Source organism: Phaseolus vulgaris, chromosome 8 (assembly GCF_000499845.2).
Source record: "Phaseolus vulgaris cultivar G19833 chromosome 8, P. vulgaris v2.0, whole genome shotgun sequence".
Classification (NCBI taxonomy): Eukaryota; Viridiplantae; Streptophyta; class Magnoliopsida; order Fabales; family Fabaceae; genus Phaseolus; species Phaseolus vulgaris.
Genome location: NC_023752.2, coordinates 821,315 through 845,298, shown reverse-complemented (window position 1 = coordinate 845,298; position 23,984 = coordinate 821,315). Strand labels below are relative to the sequence as shown.

At 33.0% G+C, this 23,984-nt stretch overlaps 3 protein-coding genes across 4 annotated transcripts; 1 reads left to right on the top strand and 2 right to left on the bottom strand.

Annotated features, from left to right (window-relative positions):
• Nucleotides 1–10,199: 10,199 nt before the first annotated feature.
• Nucleotides 10,200–14,241, bottom strand: LOC137826107 (peptidyl-prolyl cis-trans isomerase FKBP19, chloroplastic). 2 transcript variants are annotated; one of them, XM_068631962.1, is made up of 11 exons: nt 14,089–14,241; nt 13,987–14,020; nt 13,759–13,908; nt 13,136–13,221; nt 12,986–13,036; nt 12,457–12,537; nt 12,329–12,373; nt 11,379–11,434; nt 10,859–10,934; nt 10,638–10,782; nt 10,200–10,554 (listed from the first exon to the last, which is right to left on the bottom strand). In XM_068631962.1, exons 1-10 carry the CDS (start codon nt 14,239–14,241, stop codon nt 10,687–10,689), a joined length of 828 nt encoding a protein of 275 aa, XP_068488063.1. In that variant the 3' UTR covers nt 10,200–10,554; nt 10,638–10,686. The 2 variants fall into 2 exon arrangements, with proteins under 2 accessions (XP_068488063.1, XP_068488064.1); XM_068631963.1 differs by having other exon boundaries at nt 13,759–13,905.
• Nucleotides 14,242–15,545: 1,304 nt separating this feature from the next.
• LOC137824395 (uncharacterized) lies at nt 15,546–20,042 on the bottom strand. Its single transcript, XM_068630029.1, has 7 exons — nt 19,605–20,042; nt 18,905–19,030; nt 18,173–18,373; nt 17,418–17,514; nt 16,457–16,560; nt 16,252–16,303; nt 15,546–15,999 (listed from the first exon to the last, which is right to left on the bottom strand). Exons 1-7 carry the CDS (start codon nt 19,826–19,828, stop codon nt 15,775–15,777), a joined length of 1,029 nt encoding a protein of 342 aa, XP_068486130.1. The 5' UTR covers nt 19,829–20,042; the 3' UTR covers nt 15,546–15,774.
• Nucleotides 20,043–20,773: 731 nt separating this feature from the next.
• Nucleotides 20,774–23,777, top strand: LOC137823453 (uncharacterized). Its single transcript, XM_068628594.1, has 2 exons — nt 20,774–21,729; nt 21,818–23,777. The coding sequence occupies exons 1-2, from the start codon at nt 20,774–20,776 to the stop codon at nt 23,775–23,777; spliced, it is 2,916 nt and encodes a 971-aa protein (XP_068484695.1).
• The last annotated feature ends 207 nt before the right edge of the window (nt 23,778–23,984 follow it).

The following is a 23,984-nucleotide window of genomic DNA, read 5'->3' as shown; positions in this document are numbered from 1 at the left end:
TTGAAGCATTCAGAAGGCAAAAGACACACTGGAGTGACGTGATGAAATGTATAAGAACAATACACCGTTTTAGAATCTCATGATTTCAAAAGCATTGAGGAGGCGGAAGTCACGGGCTAATTCGAAGATCTTAGTGAATAGGGCACAAGACAGGATTTCCTTAATCGAACTTTGAGACACTTTGACGGTAGTGGTAGCCAAGGAAGACTGTGTACGCATTTAAATGTTGGAAGGGTGGCCAGTGAAGGCGTTTGCTTAGGTAGTGGTGCATCATAACTTGTAACTTTTCGATTTTGTCTTCACTCACTTTGCTTTTTGACTAATGTTAGGTTTCGATTCTTCCTTGATAAACATATATTTGTTATGAAATAAGAGGCACCGGAATTGAATTTGTGCGGGATATGAAATAACATCAGACAATAGTTTTGTTTTTAGATGTTTCTATATTCTTTCTCAATCAGTATTCCTATATAAAGTTAACCGTCCATAAACTCACATCTTCATTAACCCACATTTCCCGTTTGTCTCTCCACTATTATCTAATAAAAATTTAGAAAATACCATTTTTTATTTAATAGAAAAGGAGATCACTTCAAAACACAAAAAGTAACGTATCAATCCTCCACTTCAATAACAATAAATAAAATAAAATTATAAAATATCCAAATAACCAACAAATTAATAAAATAAAATATGAAGTAAGGATAAAATAGGAAAAGAATTTAGAGAATATCTTGAATTTTTTATTTAATAGAAAATATCACTTTAAAACATAAAAGTAACTTACTAATCTCTCCACTCTCTTTCGTTAAATGACAACAAATAAAATAAAATTTAAAAATTAAGAAACTATTTTATTAACTTCTAAATTTATAAAATGTTCAAATGTCCAAATAACCAAATAACCAAAATTAATTAATAAAATAAAATATAAAATAAAAATAAAATAAAAAATAGAACAGGTAAAGTGAGAAATGACTTTATATATAGGTATACATTATTATTATTATTATTATTATTATTATTATTATTATTATTATTATTATTATTATTATTATTATTATTGTTATTATTGTTATTATTATAAAGCAAAATATGATATAGGTTTACATAATTTGCAGTGCTTAAATTCAAATTTTATTGCGCATCTATATTATGTACTTATTCATCTGCCTCACGTGGGTGGGGCTATAATTTTCAAATACAAGTTAAAACTAACTTGGGTGGGCTTCAGTTAGCCCAATAAAAGTTCTCCAACGACAATTCATTGAATCAGCTGAATTGCTTCTTGTACCCAGTGTTTTTAAACTTACACTCAATTAATTTTAAAATTTATCTTTCATTCCAAAATTAAAATATATATTCTGGAAAAAAAATCAGATTAAATTTTATTTTTTCTGAAAAAAAATACAGGAACATATTTAAAAAGAGAAAAATATTCCGCAAACCCAAATTTAAAAATGTAATACAAAAAATTGGTTGGGTCTAACCTAATTATTGAATAAATCTTATTCTACTAACTTATGGTCGCGGCTACTTGTACTCCTATAATTTCTTAATGCACCCCAAAATTTTTAGAAAATAATCATTTTATTCTTCTTTAAATTGACTTTCGGGTTGTTTATTTTTAAATTTTTCCAAGACACACTCTCTAGAATTTTTAAAAGGAATTTATAAAATTTTCAAACCTGGATTTTTGAAACGTAATTTATGAAAAATGATTTCCAAAACTCAATTTCTGGGATAGAATTTCCAGAATGCATGAAATATATTCTAAAATAAGTTTTTCATAATAAATATAATATTTTTGCGTATGAATTTTTAAAAATAAAAGTTTTTTTCACAAAGTGATCTCTCTCTTCTTTTGCAGCGGCGCCAGTGACACAATAGTATCATATTATAGTTGAATAAATGCTATATTATAAATTATATATTGATTAATTTGAATAACTATGTGATAAATTAATCAATGGTTTCAATCCAAAATATCACAAAAAAAATATGCATATTTTCTTAAAAGGAAAAAAATGTTGAGAATAGTTTAGATGAGTACTACCTTAGTAAATGGGATACATTTTTTTTTTTGTTATAGAGAACGTGGTACAAATTGGACTTGGTAAAACTAATGCCGATTGAAACATGACAGACAAATCCACACAAAAAAACATACACAAATTGTATTCAAAGTATTATTTTCAAGGAATACAGCTTGCCAAATATGTATTGTAAACTCATGAAATCTCTCAAGACTATTGTCAAAACTAATGTAGAATAATGTTGAATGTGTCAAGTCAAGCACTGTATTTTCATAAAAATACAATTTTTTTAAGGGAGTAAGATGAATGAAACGTGTATAGACTGGTGCAAGATATTACAAAATTCATACACACCAGAGGAAAAGAAAAGAAGAATGATTCGATAAATGCATTTAGCGCAAAGGTCGACACCAGAGGAAAAGAAAAGAAGAATGGTTCGATAAATGCATTTAGCGCAAAGGTCGACCTGATAGATTGAAGAATGACAAATATTACACATTAACTAAATTTGAAATTTTGTTTATTACAATTTGGATCAGTTTGTTGATTTTTTTTATTTTGTTTTGTCCTAAGAATTTAAACTTCATATAGCTAATGCATGCGATAATATTGAATAGTTCTCTTTTTTTTTGTTGTGTTTATTTTGTTGAAGGACTTAGGTGGAAAAACTTAAAGTTTAGCCGGTGAAATGTTTATGATAAAGTAGGAACGTCGTATAGATTTTGTATAAGGGTTTGAGCATCCTGAATGCTCTGTTTTATTTATTTAATTCTTTGCTGATAAAATAAGCATGGAGCTTCATTTCTTAGTTCATATGGTAAAAAATCATAATAATAAATATTTAAAATACACATATGTTTCAAAATAAATACTTTGCATGATATATATTATGAAAGATATGAAACATAGGATATAGAATTGGTTAATTATATAATTGAATGAAAAATAAAAGTGTGCATGCATGGGTAATGTGTTGAGAGAAGAAAACAAAAATGATTAGTTAATTAAGCCGGTCACTTGAACTAATCCATGAATAGATAACACCAAAGTGAAGGTGTGATTAGCATTTATTAATTGCAAGCATGACTTTTCCCACACCCTTTCCTCTTCACGTACGCGTTACCTAGTTCAATATGCATTTTTTTATTTTTTTATCTCTCTTATTATATTATAAATCAAATCATTTTCCTCAAAGCATGCCATTGCACCTTCATTCTTGACCCCTAAAACACCCTTTTCTAGTGTCCTATAAGAGAACTAAAAGGGTACCTACAACCCTAACAAATCCATAAATACCTTCCACCATTTTTCTTTATTCTACCAAACTCACATGGCTGCTTCTCTCCCTTCTTTCTTTTCTCTTCAACCAAGAAGGTCATATCTCAAGAGAAACAATACACATCTAGTGATCAAAGTTCAAAACTATCAAGATGAAGGTAATAATCTCACTATCTTTTTCTTCTTTTTTTTCTTTTCTTTTGGTTCTTATGGTTAGTAATCTCATTTGGAATAATAATAATAATCCTATGATATTGATACTAATGATAACGATGATGATGATAATGATACTGATAATGATGATGATGAATGATCAGAGAGATCGATCAACATAGATGCGAATTTGAATGTTCTGAAGAAGAGGATAGAGATGGTGAAGGTGAAGGAAAGATTGGAAAGGTGTTGCAAATCTCAAAATGGTTGGAACTATGTCTCACTTTCTAACCACAAAACCAAAGGAAGCAAAGAGTTAATAAGCTTAATGGAGTTCAGTGGTTTGGTTTGTGGTACTCTTGGTCTCACTTGCTTTGGTGGAACACTCTTCATTTGTCTTCTTTCCCTACTTGTTCGTCTGCAATTTTTATTTTTATAAATTTATTATGTGTAAATGTATAGAGTTCAAGAATGTTTGGTTTTTTCTTTTGTCCATCCATTGCATTGTGCCATGGAAATTGAGGGGATTACAATTGTTTTAGTTATTGCTACCCTTTTTAATGAATTTCAATTTTTTATTCATCATTCATTGCTCAATTCCTTTTTATTCTTAAAACAAAGGCACACGAAAGTAATTCATTTTCTTTATCAACAAAAAATAAATAAAATAAAACAAGACACTTCAGGTGTCTCAACTTTTATACAGAAAAACCTAGGTTAAACTTTTTAATACCCAACTAACTAGAAATCCAAGACATACTACATATCAACTAGATTGACATAGACGAAACAGGAGACATGGACACAACATAATACAATTACATTAATCCTCTAAAAGAATCACATTCTCATGAAAGAAGGCAAAATATTTCAATATTTAAATTTGTTTGTTTAAAAGAGTAAAAAAAATATAAGATTACACTCACAAACTTGATAGTTGAGGACAACTTGGAAGATTTCAAGAAATGTTAAATATACTTTTTTATTATTGATTAACTTTAAGAGGTCGAATACCCGTGTACACGTAAACACTCGATCAGTGGGTTTCTCAATCATGTTGTCCCACATCTCAGATTAATTAAGTATCACCATTAAATAAATATTATGCGGTATTAGTACATGACATATTATACCTATAGATAAGAAGTCATCCCTCAAGGATATAGTAATAAAACTCTAATCCTAGAACTTTCGACACTCCTATCCTTAAAATTGACTTGAACATCAAAGTGTTATCGCAAATACTCCTACCCAAAAGACCAAAGTGATAACAAGATTGAAGATTGAAAACAGAAGGTCGAAAACCAAGAACCCGTAACAAATGATGAACACTCCGTTCCAACAAGAATACTTTGTACGAACACATAGTTTTATAATTCTTAAAATTTTACCAAAGTACATGTGTTACTTAAAAAAAAAGTGTCTTTAACACTTAAAGACATCTCTTTTCATGGAGTTCTTTGCCATCTCCTTAAGCTTGTATATAATAAGCTATAACAATTATAGATGATTTGCACAACCAACAAAATCAATTTAGTTTCAAGCAGCGAGGGAGCTTTGTCGAATGTAAGAAAGTCTTGGTTACTTCAATTTTCTTTGCATATATATATATAAATTAATATATAAAAAATAATTCTTTATAATTTTAGTATTTTATATATTGACTGAGTATTATTTCATCCGATAATGGTAACGTCAGTGATGTAAATAATTTAAAACATCATCACGGTAAAGCAACAGTGTAAAAAGATGTTTTTAATACTTCTATATTGTCATTATTTAGATTCTTTTGAAAATAAGGTTAACTTATCTCCCCTCAACCATAATTTATTTATATTTCTAGATTTTTCCCATCACGTTTTGTTCAACTTTTGGAAGACATAAAGATTTTCTCTTTCCAAAAATTACGAGATTTTAAAAAACTATATATGTGATATATTATTGACTTATGTAGCGTGTCCACTCACACAATACTGATACGATACAGATACGGAGATATGTATAATTTTTAAAATATCACGGAAACAAAGATTTATATATCATTTAATTATGGATTATATAAATTGACAATAAAGATTTATATGCACATATATGTTTCAGTTTTTTTTAGCAGATGTTTCTCATGACTGATTTAAAATGATTTGTTCCTTATTTTTATAATCATAATAAAAATTTATACAATAAATTTAAGTTTTTAAAAAATTAATATATTTCTTTTTTTTAATAGTGTGTTAGAACCGTGTTATAATTATCAGAAATTCAATAAATATTTTTTAAATTGTACACTTCACCGATATATATCTTACCAGTGTCGTACGAGTATCAGTGTTGAATATGTGTGTCTGACACAAACACACTATTTAAAAGGTGTGTCCGAACATCAGAGATAATAACATATAATTAAAGACAAAATTTGCAAGATTAAGTGTATGGAGTTTGAAAGACGCCATAATTTAAAACGTGCATAGAGCTTTTCCTCTGAGGAGGCAACACCTCGTCCTTAGTTATATATGACCATATATAAACGACAATTTTGTGTTATTTATCTTCTTTAATGGCTCTCACGGGTCCTTTACTTTTAGGTAGTTGCCATACATAAACGACAATGCTCCCTTCTTTAAAGAAGATAATTTCCATTCATCACCTTAACGTCCACAATTTTATTCACCCAAACAAATATACTCCACCGAATGTAACTTTAACTATTATAAATGTTCATATTCTATTCATAAAACAAATATTGCATTTTCGTTCAATAAATATAATCTCACATTGTATTAAAGAGTTGAAATCAATGATAGTTTAAATATATTTTTTCTCTTAATTTATCGATGTATTTTTAAAGATAAAATCGTTATAGAACTCAAAAACTTCAAAACTGATATATCTCGAATACGTTGATTGATTCTAACGACAAATTACACGACATTGCTTATATATATATATATATTGTGATTTACGTAATAATCGAACCCTATAACGTCGTTGACGAAACTCAGATGGACACATCCTCTGCTTCATATCTGCCTTTTAAGAACAATTCTTTGTTTTTGTGGCCACACTAAGTGCAATTTCTAAACTTACAAATGAATTCTGATAACTCAGTCAAATTATTGTTTTGTTATCAACCCACCCCTGATATTTTTCATAATATTGCAAAGTTTTAAAAAGTTAAAATATTTTTAAATCTTCCTCAAAACATGTTTTTAGTCAGGGCAAATTGCGATACATTTTAATTTTACTATTTTAAAGGAATATACTGATTTTAGTCTTCATAAATATTTTTTTTAAAGTAATCAGTGAATGGTAAATAATAATAGTAATCCCTTTCTAAAACTATAAAAATAAGTCTAGGATTAAAATAAAAATATGTATAAATTGAGAATGCTAAAGAGTTCGGAAGATGGTAATCGAGTCTTTATTGTCATCGATGACCATCATGAGTAAAAGAACCTAATCAATGAGCTTAAACAATGAACAGTTATTTATGAAATAATAAATAACAATTATGTGATTAATCTAAATTACTCATAATGGTCCACTCAGATGATACCACCTGATTAATTTATAAATATTCGTTCCAAAGTACAATATTATTATGTCATACTCTTATATGATTAAAAATACCATTTTTATGTTTTTACTGACTTAAGTACTAGAGAGCAACTAAAAATTCGTTATGCGGAATTATACTCCCAGACTCATTTTTGTAATTCTCATGACAAATGCATAAGGAACAATTCAACAACCCCTTTCCCAAAGAGTATTGTTCAGAGAATATATGATTAATTATTAGTTTTTCTGAGTATTTAAGGTATTTGGTTTTTAAGGAGTTGTACGTATATTAAGAGGATGATGGTTTTTGTGTAAGTAGCTGTCGAATATGAAATAATAATAATAATATGATAACATTACACTGTCACAGGAGATTAACAACTGTGCCAAAGAGTTTTGTCTGAAGCTCACACACATGGTGGCTAGCTGCATGCAGCTACCAATTAATGCGACTTCAATTGTTGAAGTTTACGAAACAATATATACTTTTTGTTTCATAATTTCTGACATTTTTCTTGTTCTTTGCTGTCTTTGAAGTTTAAGCCCCTAATTCCCTTAAAAAAACTCACTCTGGTGTCTTCACTTGATGCACCACACATAACTGCATTAATATTCGATCGTATTATAGGCTTCAACAACTTTCCATTTGGAAATTTAACACATTTTATGATCATGATTTGTTCATATGATTCATGGTATCTCAAACACCATCACCAATTTGATTCATGGTATCTCAAACACCATCACCATGTAGATTTGATTTTGATTAAAGGTGTGAAAAACTTCTTTCTCCAGTAATAATGGAATGATTAGATTTATAACTTCTATTAATTATCTTATAATAAAAAAAATTATTAAATAAAAGTTAATTTTGATTTATTAGTGTTAAGTTGAGGAGTTTTAATTATTAGGGATCTTCTTGTTTTCACTGCATGTAGTGTTGTATATATATTTTGATACAATTGTTATAATGCTTGAAAGATTTGGGAAAAAATTTGTTATGGAGACGACTCTCAATATGAATCACTTTGGAGGAGATTTAATCCGTTGAAAACAAGATTAATTCGTTAAAAACAAGATGAACATAAGTTAAAAGTCCGATATAATTTCATAGAGAGGATTTTAATCGTTATATGAGATCATCTTTATATCACAATAATTATGTGCAATGGGTTCTCTTTGATTTTTCTATGGTTAAAAAAATAATGATATAAATGCTATGAAGGTTGGGCTATAAATCGAGGATATATTAATAATATATGATCATTTCATAAGATTTTTTTTTGTTTTCATCCCATAAATATTTTGTTTAATTTTTTTATTCTTTACTAATAAAAAGAATTAGATAAAAATAATGATAAGTAGATCATTGCTCTTTGTTAATAACTTATAATTGAAAATCATTGGATGGTTTAACAACTACTACATATGCCCTTAATATAATTTGACATTTTCTCTCTCTATAGACTGAAGGTTTATTTTATATAATTAAAATCCACTTTAGTTTGACCATTCTAATAGTCTATATTACAATTTTTGACAATAAAAATGCCATTATTTAATGTGTATTTATATGTATAATAAGTTTTCGTAAAAATACTACAAATATTTCATCAATATGTACTGCTTAGTTAATGTATTTTGATATATAGTGGGATCAATTTAGCAAATGAAATTTTTGTATAGTTTATGTAATATTTTATTAAATCTAAATTTTGATGTCACTATTATGCATAAAAATAACAAGTTAATATATTTTTGTAATTTGCTCTTGTTAAAGGATTAGGAAAGACAAAAGTTATAGATTTAAAAAAGAAGAATAATTTGTAAAAATTTATATAGTTTAGAGACTTATTTTGATCCATATGAGTTCTCAAACCCTAATTTGTTTAAACATTTATTTAAAGAAAGGTCAAAATGTTATGATTTTATTAGTTTTCAAAACATTGTCCAATCACTTTGTTTAATTATATTTGATGTAGATTCACCAAATGCAATCACAAAATCCAAATGTCGGTGTCGTTTTTGAATACTTAATCACAATTTGTTGGAAAAGACGAATTGAGTAACGTTACCGTGCACGAGCAGAACCACGTAAATTTTGGAGCCATGCTTCAGAAAATTAAAAATATTATCCTCCAAATAATGAAAATAAATAAATAAAAATAATAAATATTATCCTTCAATCTGTTTACATATTTTTATATATATTACCATTCTCGATCTTACCGATTCCTTACAATTTTTACTCATTTTTTCTTTATAAATTGAATTCAAAATTAGACTAATCTTAACGAGTTATTTTTACATGTTTTAAAATAAACAAATTTGTTAATGTGTATTTCCTTATTTTTTAGAATGGTTATGTTAATGAGTTGATACGATTATAACTACGTTAAAACCTTTGATGTAAAATTAATCTAGGGTTCAGTTTTTCGTGTGTAAACTCTTTTAGATTTTTTATATTTTGATTTTTGGTCTTTGACACAAATATACGTAGAACACATCTTCATATATTATATAATTATAAATTATTTATAAAGATTTATATGTACGTTTCAGTTTTTCTGAAAAAAAATATTTTTTCATATGATTAAAAAAATCTTTATAATTATAATAAAAATTTATACTATAAATTTAAGTTTTTAAAAAATAATGTATTTATTTTAAATTATATTAAAACTGTGTTAAAATTATTTAAAATCTAATAAATAATTTTTAAATTAAATACTCTACTAATCTACTATGGACACACATACATTTTAAAGAGTCTCATAAGTTATAAGTATACACAGAATTGATTACACATCCTTCCAATAACCTCTTCTAAAATTGTATAAGGCACACAGAATGGAGTAGAGGATGACGGGACACGAAAGGGACATTCCAAGTAGCAGGGAGACTGCAATATCAACAATTTATACCAATTCCACAACAACAAAAAAGTTAATTATTGTTAGATAGTGTTTAGTTCTCCATATATATTATAATTAATCATATTTTTACACCCTTTGAAACCTTTAATACATTTCCTTAAACAGACAAAAAAACATCAAGAATTGAGAAGGAACCTATAGCAAATGACAATTTAGACCCAATTAGCTTTATTATAATATGTTCCAAAAGATATTTTAAGAAATAAGCTTCAAAATATAACTCAACCTTTCAGAACCGATATATTAAAATAAAAAATTATATTCACTTATATATTATAATTTTATGAACATTAAAGAAACGGATAAATAAAAGTTGTAGTAGCCATCACGACAGCTATTGTTTTGCAGTCATGCAATCCTTTTATGCAAACCACTTCTAATTTGTATTTGATCATATGATGATCCATTCCATGTACTTACAGTACCATACGGTATATTTAACTTTGCAATAGTTGGGGAAGAATTACTTTGTATGCTTCATATGTTACTATTGCTGTTGACACCAACAACCAGGACCACAATATACTTACAACTCATAGCATCTATTCCCGAGGCCAGAACAGTGGTTTCCATGCATCCTCTGTAGATTGGTAGACCTACAACGTTACTACAATTAGCAATAAGGCATTAAAAATTGAAGTCAATTGAGACTCTTCTTGCTCAAGACAGGGAAACTAACCTCACTGTTCTGACGATAATATTTGAGAGTCAATTTAGAATTTGGACAATCAATTCGGAACAATCTTCAACAGCTCAATATCAAACAAGAGAGTCTTGTCTATCAACCCTTGATTCCTCAACACAAAATCCAAGGCTCGTTGGCCCTGTAAAATATATTTGCATTACATCTTGCTCATAATCCATTCAGATAGTGGATGAACATAAACATTCACTTCTTACCGAGAATGTTGTTGGTCTTGGGGCACCCCTGTTGAAATCATTCTCAGGATATCCAATTTCTGGGGGCACAATTATCCTACATCCACAAACATAATGAAATTTGCATCTTTCTCCCTGTACATTTACTTCCGCACAAAAAATTACCCAAAATACATTTTGGCTACATTTTCTTTCGTGTTCAGATTTTTTGATGGATTAAAATGATTTAAATAGAAGATTCTAAACTAAATATTTCCACTGATTCATGATTTCAATTCAGCAAATGAAACTCAGGATGTTCCGCAAATTTAGAGTTAGAATCGACAAAGTTGCAACTCAATAAAATAAGATTACACTTAATGAACTTGCAACTGCTAATTGTAGGCGTGATATGCATGGTGCTATTTTCCAATTAGACGTACTTCAAAATACTATTCTTCGCAAAAGAAATAAAGTTCAGGCTATTGTAATGGCAGGAAAGAACTTGTTCATAAAACAACTCTAGAATGCATCAAATATTTCTAGCAATTAGACGCAGCACCTTCTAATGCCCCCAAGAGCCATGCCCGAAACAGCCTCTTCAAAAGCAGGTATTACCTGAACATTCAAAGTACGTAAGAGGACTGTCTACAAAACGAGAGATGCAGAACCCAAAAAATAGGGCACAATTGAGCACTTAATATTCTCGAATCTCAGCATCTGGTAGTAATGTCTATTGGCAATTTCAAAGTGAAATTACATCAAGTAGTTTAGGGTTTAGGGTTTACATGAAAGCATTACATCTGGTAGTAATTCATGTAGAGGATATAACTAAGAAACATTTCAAGGCAGACAAGGAATTATTTTTTCAACCAAGGATCTATTTGCTTTGATAAGGGACTGGGTAATTATAGTGAATTAACAATTATGATGAATTCATTTGAAAAAAAAAGGTATACAAAAACAAGTTATATGGCACCCACTGAAAGGATCTTGTGAACAGGGGAAGCCAATGCCCAACAAGGATTTAGTCCTACAGTCATATGGCACGGGAGCACCTTGTGGTCTGGTGAAAAAACATATTATATCACTCATAATTTTGTTATAAGAGTGGAACCAAATAATGCCATTACAGGATGTTGTGGAAGTGTAGTACATGGACAAAAGAGTTCCAAAACAACAGAAACACAAGGAGCTGATACTCATTTGCAAAAAGGGGTTTCAATAAAGATCTTTCTTTTACATTATATCAGTTACTTGGGAGAAAATCCTAAACCCCATTTCCAACGGTTGGAATACAAAATTACTAAAAAGAATGTCAAGTATAAAACTAGTTCACATAAGAAATAGCAATTTAATTATGACCCTAGCACATCCTGCATCACTGGGTCCATACATAGAAGCAAAAAAACGTAAACATTGTTCATGATATAGTATTCAAAATGTATAACAAAGATCCTACTAAAGTTGCAAGGAACACTAGTTTAATCATTAAATGATGAGGTCTCTCACCTCATTATAACCTATTTTGAATCTGAAGAAGTCTTTGTCATCACCCTGCATGATAGAAAAATAGCAGAATAGGTGTGTAATAATCAATCAAACCTACAGTATTGATTTATAAAATGCAAATTTCATACCTCAAAGGAACCGCCCTTGGTTTTATTCCGTGCTTCAAATATGCGGCCATAATAACCTATGGTGTAGCCATCCCAATCAACCTGGATGGAATTGAAAGCCCAAAGTTGTTTCAATTATTTTAATTAGAAGGGAGAACAACTGTTTAAAATATGTGGATCCCTTGCAGTTGCAAAAATAATTGCAGGGTGTTCAGTTGTAAATCTTGCCATTCAAAACTAATCAAACACTATTTTTTCATTTTTTCTATCCATATTTTTTGAACTCAATAATTTTTTAAGCAAACTACACTTGAAGAAATGAGTTATTCAATTAAGTTGTCAAATCTGCCAAAAAGCTATCCCATACAAATGAAATCATTTCAGTGAACCAAGAAAGTTTGCTATCTCTAGACTCTAGAGCACCAAAGCAATTTTGACGCTGAGTGTTATAACCTTTTCATAACAGGCTATATAAGACTTCAAATTTCTAACCAATCAACTGTAACAAAAAATTAAAATAAAAAAATGCCAAAACGTCTCAGTGCCTTACCACTACGGTCTCTCCCATCTTGGGTTTGGGGCCATTCCCCGGTCGCAAGTCCTGTATTCTTGATGTACATAAATTAATAAAAACTTTAATAACAGAAAACATCTTAATCAACCAATAAAGTATGTACAACTACTACTACTACTACATCACCTTATATTGGAGTCCTGATTCAGTTTCAGTATAGTCTGGGTATCGCATTTTTGTCTTGCCATAATCCTTCCCTCTAAGAGCTGGCACTGTATACACAAATTCTAGATCACATTGCAAGTCTTCGCCATGCTACTTCTTATCTTATACTTTCTACATGGCTCAACGCAGCACAACAATGTCATATATATTATTTGGTTAAAAAATTGCCAATTCTCCATTTGGTCCGTATTCTTAAAACTTACTAAATAGGATACGTGTAAATTATGATCGATTAGGTTATTGTCACCGTCACTACTTTATGCATTCCTCTATACATTTTTAATACAGCACATTTTAAATTTGGTATAGAGGTGCTAACTAAATTAAAAATGTGATAGACCAATTTAATTAAGGTTCAAAATTAGATATTATTTGAAATATTATAAAATTATAGATATTTAAATTAATTTTATTATTAATAAATAGTTTCTAAGTTCGTTAATATCAACTAATTATTTTTTATCTGATTTAATACAAATAAATTATATGTTTAACCTTGTTATTATTATAATTATAATTGTAACAGTAGCATCATCATATTCAAAAATGAAAATGGACACGGTTGAGTTTTATAGAGTTATTACTATCGGCAAATTCAGCGGCCAAAGCGATTTGGTGAACTGAAGTGCTGCACAAGGTTCCGGCAACAATGGCTACGGAAGAGAGAAATATATTTCTTCGTTGGAACGATGGCGCAGAGCAACAGCTTTCACTCCTGGTGTTGCTTCTGCCTGCTGAAAAGTTAGTATAAATGAGAAAGAGAGTGGAGCATAGTGAAGAGTCTTAATGAGTGGAACGATAATTGAACGCACCAGAGGAAGATGAATGGGAGATTTTGTTGGGGTCCTGAGAGAAAGCGCAATTGTTGGTGAGTGCGGTGATGGAAATGGGAAAAGAAAGAAGAAATAGCTTACCAGAGATTGAGAATTGGGGACGGAAAGAGATAAGGACAAAATTGATGCCATAACCATAGAGGAATGTTGCAGGAAATGAAGAAATTGGGGTTTGTTTGGGATTGAGTTGTGGTGAGTGGAGGAGGTTTCGTTCTTAAGGTTTATTGCCTCCATTTCTTACTCTTTTTAACTCCTTAATTAATTAAAAAATATAATAGGAGGTCAAAATACTATTACATTTTCAGATTTGTGAGATGATAAATATTAAATAATTTTTTTATATTAAGTAATATAAAATTGATCTAATTAAAAAATTATTGGTTTTTTTTTCTAAAGGTAATATTGATAAAAAATAGTTTTTAATATATATATATATATATATAATTAGTTGTAAGGATGTTGATACATAGGAACTTAAATAATACTACGCGATTATAATTTTGTATTTATTTAGTTTTTATAATATAATATTTATAAACGTACGCATCAAATTTTAAATTTGATTTAATAGATTGAAAAAGCGAAGATTAAAGTTAAATTAAAATAATTCCAATATCAGTTGCAATATTGTTAAGATAAACTTTATTACCTTATCTAACTAACTATTGCCTTTATTATATTACCTTAAATCATCTTTATTTTAATATTTTCCTCTACTTTTGCTAATGCATTGATAAAAAAATTTAGGTATTAATTCTTCAATAATTAACTTGGGTATTTTAATTAAAATTATTCGATCTATAACATTTATTAACTTATATTTATTAATATTAATTTTCATATTATTACTTAATTTATATAAATTTTAAATTATTAGTATTTCAATATTATTTTTTATTACTATATGCCACTATTACTTATTAATTTTAATATATATGTACGTGTGTAATACCTCCTAAACCTAATTCGCTAGTACGCTTGAGAAAAAGGGATTGAATTGAATTCTAAATGTTGTTTAGCTTCCTATTTCAACACCACACACACTAACTTAAAAGTGTATTTTGCTAGTTCAATAAGTTAAAGTCATTTGGCTTCTTTAAAAAAGTTTATTTTTTTTTTACATATACAAACTAATTTCGATTTAAGAAAAATAGAACTTTTTCATAAAAATACTTTCAGAGAAAGTTGTCCAAATAGAATCATCATAAAGAAAAAAAAATTATATATTAATATCATATCTTCCTTTCAAAAATCCTGGATTAATTAATTAAAGAATGTAAATAAATTGTCACGAATTTGTTGGTGCGAAGTAAAACTCTACCATTGAATAAAATTAAATATTATATTTTCTAACCATTCTTTCTACAAATCCTCCTACTTCTTTGTTAAAAAAAGTGTTAAATAAATAATAAATTCAATCAATGCTTTGGAAATGAGAAAATCAGTAAAATGATTTAGAGGGTTTTCAGAAATTTTCATTCTATATTGTTTCATCGACCTAATTTAATCAAGTAACAAAAGAACCGCAGTAACATAACTTTTTGCCACGCTGAACTAGTTGTATTTCCCATTTCTAATGTAAAGTATAAACTCCGAATGAGAGCAACTATGCACCCAAACGAAAGGACAAAGGTACAGAAATCTTGTAAAACTATTTACCGCTCTGACAAAAAACAAGTCAGGAACAAGCATCTACCTATTACGCACACACAACTTCAAATCCATTTGACCAGAGTCCTAAATCATGAGTGAAAATGACAGGCATATTCATTTCCGAAGGAATGCCACGGTAGCAACACGGGAGCCTACGGATCCACCAAACATGAATGTCGGATATGTGCGGACATGACTTACATACTGAAATGGGGGCTCTCTGCACGATTCCTCGTCCTTCCCTGCCTCAAGTTCTTGAGCAGAAGAAATTTTTCGTTGGTTGAAACTTTCCACTTCTTGTATCAACTCATCCTTTGTACTGTTACATGATGTGATCACCTTACAACAAACAAGCAGAAAGTTCAAAACGACAAGCATTATTAAGTAGTAAGAGCTGCTGCAACTATATCACGAACACGGGAATTTGGGAGGAAGATAGCGAGTAAACAAGAGATAAAGATCAATAATAATTTAATGAATAAATACCACTTAGTAATAGGTACAGTTCATGCCATGACCCACAAGACCCCACAACTAGGTAGTAAATTTAAACATTCAACATCAGATTTGAATGAATTTTGAAGTGCTTACAAGTATTCCACCAGGAGCAACCAACCTCAAAACAGAATCCCAATACATCATCCTGAAATTAAGAAAGCAATAATATAATTCCTCGGTACCATGCAAACTAGACTATTGTATAAGTATGAGCAGGAAAGCAATGTTAAACACAGTTTGATAAAGCAAAATAACATCATTCCAATAGACTTACGACAGAAATGAGTACTTTCTTTACCTCTTGACAGGACCATCAGGATGCAATCCAATAGCATCGAGCGTTCCTTTATCTATGACAAGCTGAAACTCTTGTTCCAACTTTGTCTCGAGGACATCATCAACCTTAAAATAGTTAAAACCAATGTATTAGGCACAAGACATTTCAAGAATGTAAAGATAGAGTCTTGTATGCAGAACAGGGATGCCAAGGTCAAAACAAATGCAATTTATCAAATACAACAAAACATAATGAAATATGATAAAAGTGTTACGAATATATTAGAATATATGCTAGCCAATAGCTAAGCTAATAAAGCCTGTGTAACTTATGTAATAAAGTATTGCAAAACTGGTGATACTTGATGAAAATGGGTATGTTACAATTCAAGAAATCAGGTCAATGTAAAGGGCATGCAGTTGCAGATTAAGTCCTGACGTTGAAGACTGGTGGTAACTTTGATGAAAAAGATACCAACAATTCAAGAAATCAAGTACAATGAAAAGGGTATGGTAGATGTATGTACAAATTACAACAGCAAATGGAGGAAATAACAAAGAAAACAAAGATCCAACTGATTTATTCTAGTATTGAGGGTCCCAAACAAATTGATCAAACTAAGAAACAGCAAAAGAATAGAGCAAGCAGTGTGATTCAAATGGCCAAAGGTGGAACTATGTCACCTAGCTTATAGAGGTTGCCCATAATCCAGACTTTTCAAAATTGCATATCATCATTTCAGTTTGTAAGTTTGCTGAAAAATACTCGCAGTATTAGGATTGAGAATCAAAAATCAAGGGGAATAGCCGGATATTGTGATGTTCACTTATAAACAGTACAGCAATATATGTTTGGCATGCTAAACAAATAATCTCAGATACTACTAATCTACTACCTTTGGGATACACGAGGAAATAGTTCAGCAAAACTATGCATTTAGAGATGCATATGCATATTCACAAACACTAAAAGTAGAACATACCAAAAATTTGATATTGGAAAATCCATCACGATTAGCAAGGCTTTGGGCAAGGTTGACAGCCCTTTCACTATAATCAGTCCCAGTTAAATCAGAGAACCTGAAAAATAGCAAGATTTTTCTTAATAAGATGCTTGTGACATCTCTTCACAACCTATATACAGAATTGCAAGAAGCTAGAGAGAGAAAAATTTGGTTTCATTCCGAGAAACTTTCTTATCAATGTTTAACCAGTGAGGTTTTGGACACACACACACATCCCTAAATTTTCATTTTAGTCATTCAATTCATTTCCTTTAAAAAAAATAATCATGAACTGGATAAGATTACTTTTAAACGATTTTTGTATAGAAAAATATCATCCTTATAGCTTCACTGGTATGCATGACCATGAGCTTATATTATATGGATTGATTTGATTCAAGTATTTAATTAAATTTTCATATATTTTTATAAAGTATTTATTATAAACCATTTATTACCTTTACCATCGAGAAATTATCATTCAAAAAGTTTTCACATCTTTATTTGGTACAAGATAGTAAGACTTTCTGCTGTCCAACAAATAGAACAAGGCACTGACAAATTTTTGTCTAGAGAAGAGAAAAAAGATGGTAAAATATTGTAGCTGCAAAATTAGAGTAGAGAAAGACAATGGCCTTTGCGGTTATTTAGAAATATATTTTTTCATTTATTGACACACTCACACACATATATTAGTGGTTGTTACCGAAATATGGCTAAACATGAAACCATACCCTTGTTTAGCTAATTCTTGAAGAAGTAAACCATTGCCAGTCCCAATGTCTAATACGCTCCAACTAGACAAAAGTTTATCATCTAGTTCACCAGCTTCGGCCTTAACAGCATCAACATCATTTGGTATGCGACCTTGAGAAATTTCAACACACAAGGCTTTTGTCCAAGATGCAACAATTTCCATCACATCAACTCCAAACCTACACATATGGAAAATAAAAGAGAAAAAAAAAAACTAAACATTATTGGTATGAAAACCAAAATAATGCATCACTTCCAACAAATTGTACATAAATGCACCACTGCATAGAAGTTGACAAGTTCAAATAAACTTTAATAAAAGGCAAAAGAGAATCCATATTTCTTTAATATGTTAAGGAATACAGGTATAGATTCTCAAAATTATAGGCTAGACTGGAAAAATATGAAGTAGTGATTCCAACAAACAAATTTCTCCCTCACTGAGGGGAAGCAGAGAAACTCAAACTCAAGGTATAAAATGATGCAAAATAATATTTCCAACTTATTCTGATACCTTCCACAAGTTCCTACATTAAAATGTCCATCCGTCTTTTCAAACACAGGAATATAATCATAATACATGTAATCGTGGTGATCCAAAATCAGATTAAAAAGCACTATAATTCTCCACCACTTAAAATCACAGTTAACATCTACACCGAAGTCATGTAAACCAGCAAAGCAAATTACGCAATCGAAGTTTTATTTACCAGACTTCACCAGAATGACCATGTTCACGAAAATTTGTAAGCTCGTCTGCATATGCAGAATCCCAATAACTCTGAAATCCAAGCATGGATGAGACCGCTTCAGAATCGGGTTCATCCTTATCAGAACTGCACACACAAGAATGAACAGGGAATAAGAAAGGCAGTCTGCATTGGTAAATCCAGAATGACGATTTATTCATATAAACACCATTTCTCAACTGTAAATCCTAAAAACAAACTCCAAATTCCCAAAGTCCTCACGGTTACAAAGATTCAGATCAGATCCGTAAATTATCAGCGGACAACAAATATAAACCACCGTCGCTCCCCTAAAATCAAATGCCAAAAACCAAACGAACCAGATCTTAACATTCTACTTCACTAACGTCCTCCTCCTCCTCCTAACATCAATTCAAATTATTTCGCTCAGAGCTAACCAACAAGTTTTAATTTCACAGTATGAGTATTCACGAATTTGCAATCTCACATCATAACAAAATCCGAGGAAGTGAAAATGCAATCAACGAATTAGCAATCAACTTCGACACAGTCCGGTCCACAGAGCAGCAATTCACAAAACACAAATTCCAATTAATTCGATACAATCTCGTATTCACCAGAGCAAGGCACGAACGTGTGTGAGTGAGTGAGAGAGAATATATACATATATATATATATAGAGAGAGAGAGAGAGGAAAACCTGTAATCGGAGTTAGGTCGAAGGTTGGCGTTGGAGAGAGCTTCGGCGGCGTCGGCGTGGCGCTGGTCATCGTCGAGAGTGCTGCCGTACTCGCTCTTGATGGACCAGGAGTCGGCGGCGACGGAGCGGTCGTCGTCGGAGACCAGATCGGAGGCGGCGAGAGCCACCGCTCGAGACTGTTGGGAGACGTCGGAGTCCTCCGGCTGCAAGCGGATTCCGGCCATTGAAGAAAGAGAGAAAGGGATTTGGAATCGCGCGTGGAGTATTGTGTAACGAAATGAGTTTGTTTGTTGGTGCTGACCACTTTCTATTACTACCGCTGCACCGTTCTGTTGTGTGTGAGACGGACTGAGTGACAGTTTGTCACGTAATCACCGGGTACGGGTTTTCGGATCCAAGTCCCTATGGACTCCAATTGCACATATACCAACAAAACCCTTCTCACTTTTACTATTTACATTTTAATAGTATAGATACGGATATACATAAATACGTATAATTTCTATGAAAATACATATTTATATATTATATAATTATAAATTATATAAATTAATAATAAAGATTTATATGCATAAGTATGTTTTAGGTTTTGTACCGGTCGGCATCGGACGACCCCAGAGTACTCATGGTAAAATCATCACAAAACCCTGCGTCTTATACGACTCTTCGTCCTTCCATGACCTCTAGCCGGACGACCGTGGTTACACGTGTAGAAAAGAGCAGTTATGACAACCATTGACGAAGTAAAAACACGTTCTCTAGACCACTCCCCTGGTTTTCAGGAAACCACCAGGCACGACCCAAAGACCACTAAGCATGTCTCTAACCATCAACTGATTGGCCCACATGGCCAAGGCCCAGGTCAACCTACTAAAGGGACTTCTGAAAAGGGGGAAAAGGTACGTTTTCCATACTATCAGAGAATTCACACTTGAGCACCATCGCTGACTTGAGTGTCGGAGTGCAATCGCAGGTACCCCCGCCGGCCGACCGAAGCACGCGAAGAGAAAGAAGACTTGAAGAATAGGACAACCAAGAGTGAAGAAGACACCTTGTATCGACGTGGATCAACATTACTCAGTCCCCAATATCCATACAGGTACAATTGGCGCCCACCGTGGGGCCCGAGTAATCATTATTCCCAGACCCAAGGATCCCAACGCTTGAAGATGGACTCAACGGCAAACAACAACAATGATATCTCCGAAGAGCATAGGACCATACTCCAAACCCTCCAGATTCAGATGCAGGAGTTACTCCAAAAAGGAGTCATCGATCAACTTCGCCAGGATGAAGAAAGGAAAAGACGAGAAGAAGAGCGTCAACAACACGCAGAGGAGATAGCACAATTGAAAGAACAGAACAAGAGATTGTTGGATAGACTTGAGCAATCTGAACGCGAAGGGCATTCACGTGCACCTTCTCCATCACCGTTCCAATCAGGAACAAGAACAATAGCCCAGGCTATACCTCACACGTCACTCGTTCAACACACCCGTCAGAGCGCAAAGCCAGTAACCCCAAACGAGGTAGCAAACCCGAAAGGCCATCCGTTCACTGATGACATCATAGCCACTCCTCTCCCTGACAAATGGAGGGGCCTAACGATAAACCTTTATGACGGTTCCACAGACCCAGACGAACATCTGAATATATTTAGAACTCAAATGACCCTTTACACAACCGACCGAACGGTATGGTGTAAAGTCTTCCCCACCTCTCTCAGGGAAGGCCCCCTTGGATGGTTTTCGGACCTTCCACCCAATTCCATTGCAAGCTTCGACGCTTTGGAATTGAAGTTCACCACGCAATACGCCACAAGTAGACCTCATCGGACATCCTCCGTGTCTCTTCTAAATGTCAAACAAGAAAGGGGAGAATCATTGAGAACATTCATGAACAGATTTAGCAAAGTGTGTATGAACATTCGTAATCTTAATCCAGAAATAGCCATGCATCATTTGGTCTCGGCCATACTACCAGGAAGGTTCACTGAAAGCCTTATCAAACGACCTCCGTGCAATATGGATGAATTAAGAACAAGAGCAACAAAGTTCATGCAGATAGAAGAACATATTGACTACCATCGAAAAACTTATGCTGAGAACACGAACAATAGGAATTCGTCCCCCCACAATACCGACCGACCGAGAACGACATCGCCCCAACAGGGGACCCCGTTTCCACAACTACACTCCCTTGATTGTACCAAGGGGTAAGGTTCTCGACGAAGCACTGCAGATTGAATTGATTCCGACATTGAGGCCATCACAAACCCCTCCCAATGCTGACACCAGTAAACGTTGCCAATACCATCGTAACTATGGCCACACGACCGAAGGATGCCAAGCACTGAAAGATAAAATTGAAGAGCTCGTCCAGGCCGGTCATCTGCGCAAGTTCGTGAAAACCACCATCACTGCACCCAGGTCACCCCAGCGTGATCATGATCCCCGCGAACGTTCGGGACGAAGAGACGACCGGACCCGTGACAACCACTATCGTTCAAGCAGAAGAAAAAGAAGCGAAAGTCCGATCAGACGAACGAGGCCTAAAAGCGAAAGCCCTGAACGTAGAAGTCGAACTAAACAAAAAGTTCGCACAGTCATCAATACAATCGCTGGACCGGTGTCGCTCGGTCAGCCCCCTCAAGAAATTAATTACATTGCAGGCGGCTTTGCGGGTGGAGGATGCTCTAATTCGGCAAGGAAAAAACATTTGAGAGCAATTCAATCCGTTCATTCGACTCCCACACAACGCCGACCGCATATACCACCAATCACTTTCACTGACGAAGACTTCACAGCAATCGATCCATCTCAAGATGACCCCATGGTAATAACTGTGGAGATAGATAAATTTGCAATTGCAAAAGTTTTGGTAGATCAGGGTAGCTCGGTCGACATCCTATATTGGGAAACGTTTAAGAAGATGAAGATTCCAGAAGCAGAGATACAACCCTACAACGAGCAGATAGTTGGTTTCTCAGGGGAAAGAGTGGATACGAAAGGATTTATCGATCTATACACCACGTTCGGGGATGATTACCTCAGCAAGACCATCAACATACGATATCTACTCGTTAATGCCAATACATCGTACAATATTTTGCTCGGTCGACCATCTATCAACAGATTGAAAGCCATTGTCTCAACTCCTCATTTAGCTATGAAGTTCCCCTCGGTCAATGGAGACATAGCAACCGTACATATAGACCAGAAGACAGCACGAGAGTGTTATGTAGCTAGCCTGAAGGTGGAGTCGACCCGAAGGCTTTATACCACGTCTGCCGAACGGACCACAGAGCGAAGAGGTCGGTCAACAGAAAGACGCTCCAGAGGAAGAGAATCTAGAAGACACTTGGTCGCTTTAGTCGATCTAGATCCTCGACTGGATGATCCCCGAATGGAAGCAGGAGAAGATCTTCAACCCATATTCCTTCGGGACAAAGACCGGAAAACATACATGGGAACATCCCTCAAACCAGACGACCGAGAGACGATCGGTAAAACATTAACAAAGAATGCTGATCTTTTCGCCTGGACGGCTGCAGACATGCCAGGGGTAAAATCAGATGTGATTACCCATCGATTGTCTGTTTATACGGAGGCCAGGCCGATCGCTCAAAAGAAAAGGAAACTAGGTGAAGAACGGCGGAAAGCCGCACGAGAAGAAACCGACAAGCTAATTCAAGCTGGTTTTATTCAAAAGGCCCACTATACGACATGGCTAGCCAACGTAGTGATGGTAAAAAAGACGAATGGAAAATGGAGAATGTGCGTAGACTACACAGACCTTAACAAAGCGTGCCCAAAGGACTCGTATCCTCTACCTACTATCGACCGGCTGGTCGACGGTGCAGCCGGTCATCAAATCCTAAGTTTCCTTGATGCTTATTCAGGTTACAATCAAATACAAATGTACCACCGTGATCGAGAAAAAACCGCGTTTAGAACAGATTCTGATAATTTCTTCTATGAAGTCATGCCGTTCGGCCTCAAGAATGCAGGAGCCACATACCAACGACTCATGGATCACGTATTCCACGACATGATCGGTCGGAATGTAGAAGTATACGTTGACGACATCGTCGTCAAATCAGACTCTTGCGAACAACATGTTTCTGACTTAAAAGAGGTTTTTCAAGCTTGCGTCAATACCGCATGCGTTTAAACCCGGAGAAGTGCGCGTTCGGCGTAGAAGGGGGGAAGTTCTTAGGCTTCATGCTCACACATCGGGGTATAGAGGCTAATCCAGAAAAATGCAAGGCAATCACCGAAATGCGAAGTCCCAACGGACTCAAAGAGATCCAGAGACTAGTCGGCCGTCTCACTTCGTTGTCTCGATTCGTACCTAAGCTTGCCGAACGAACGAGACCCA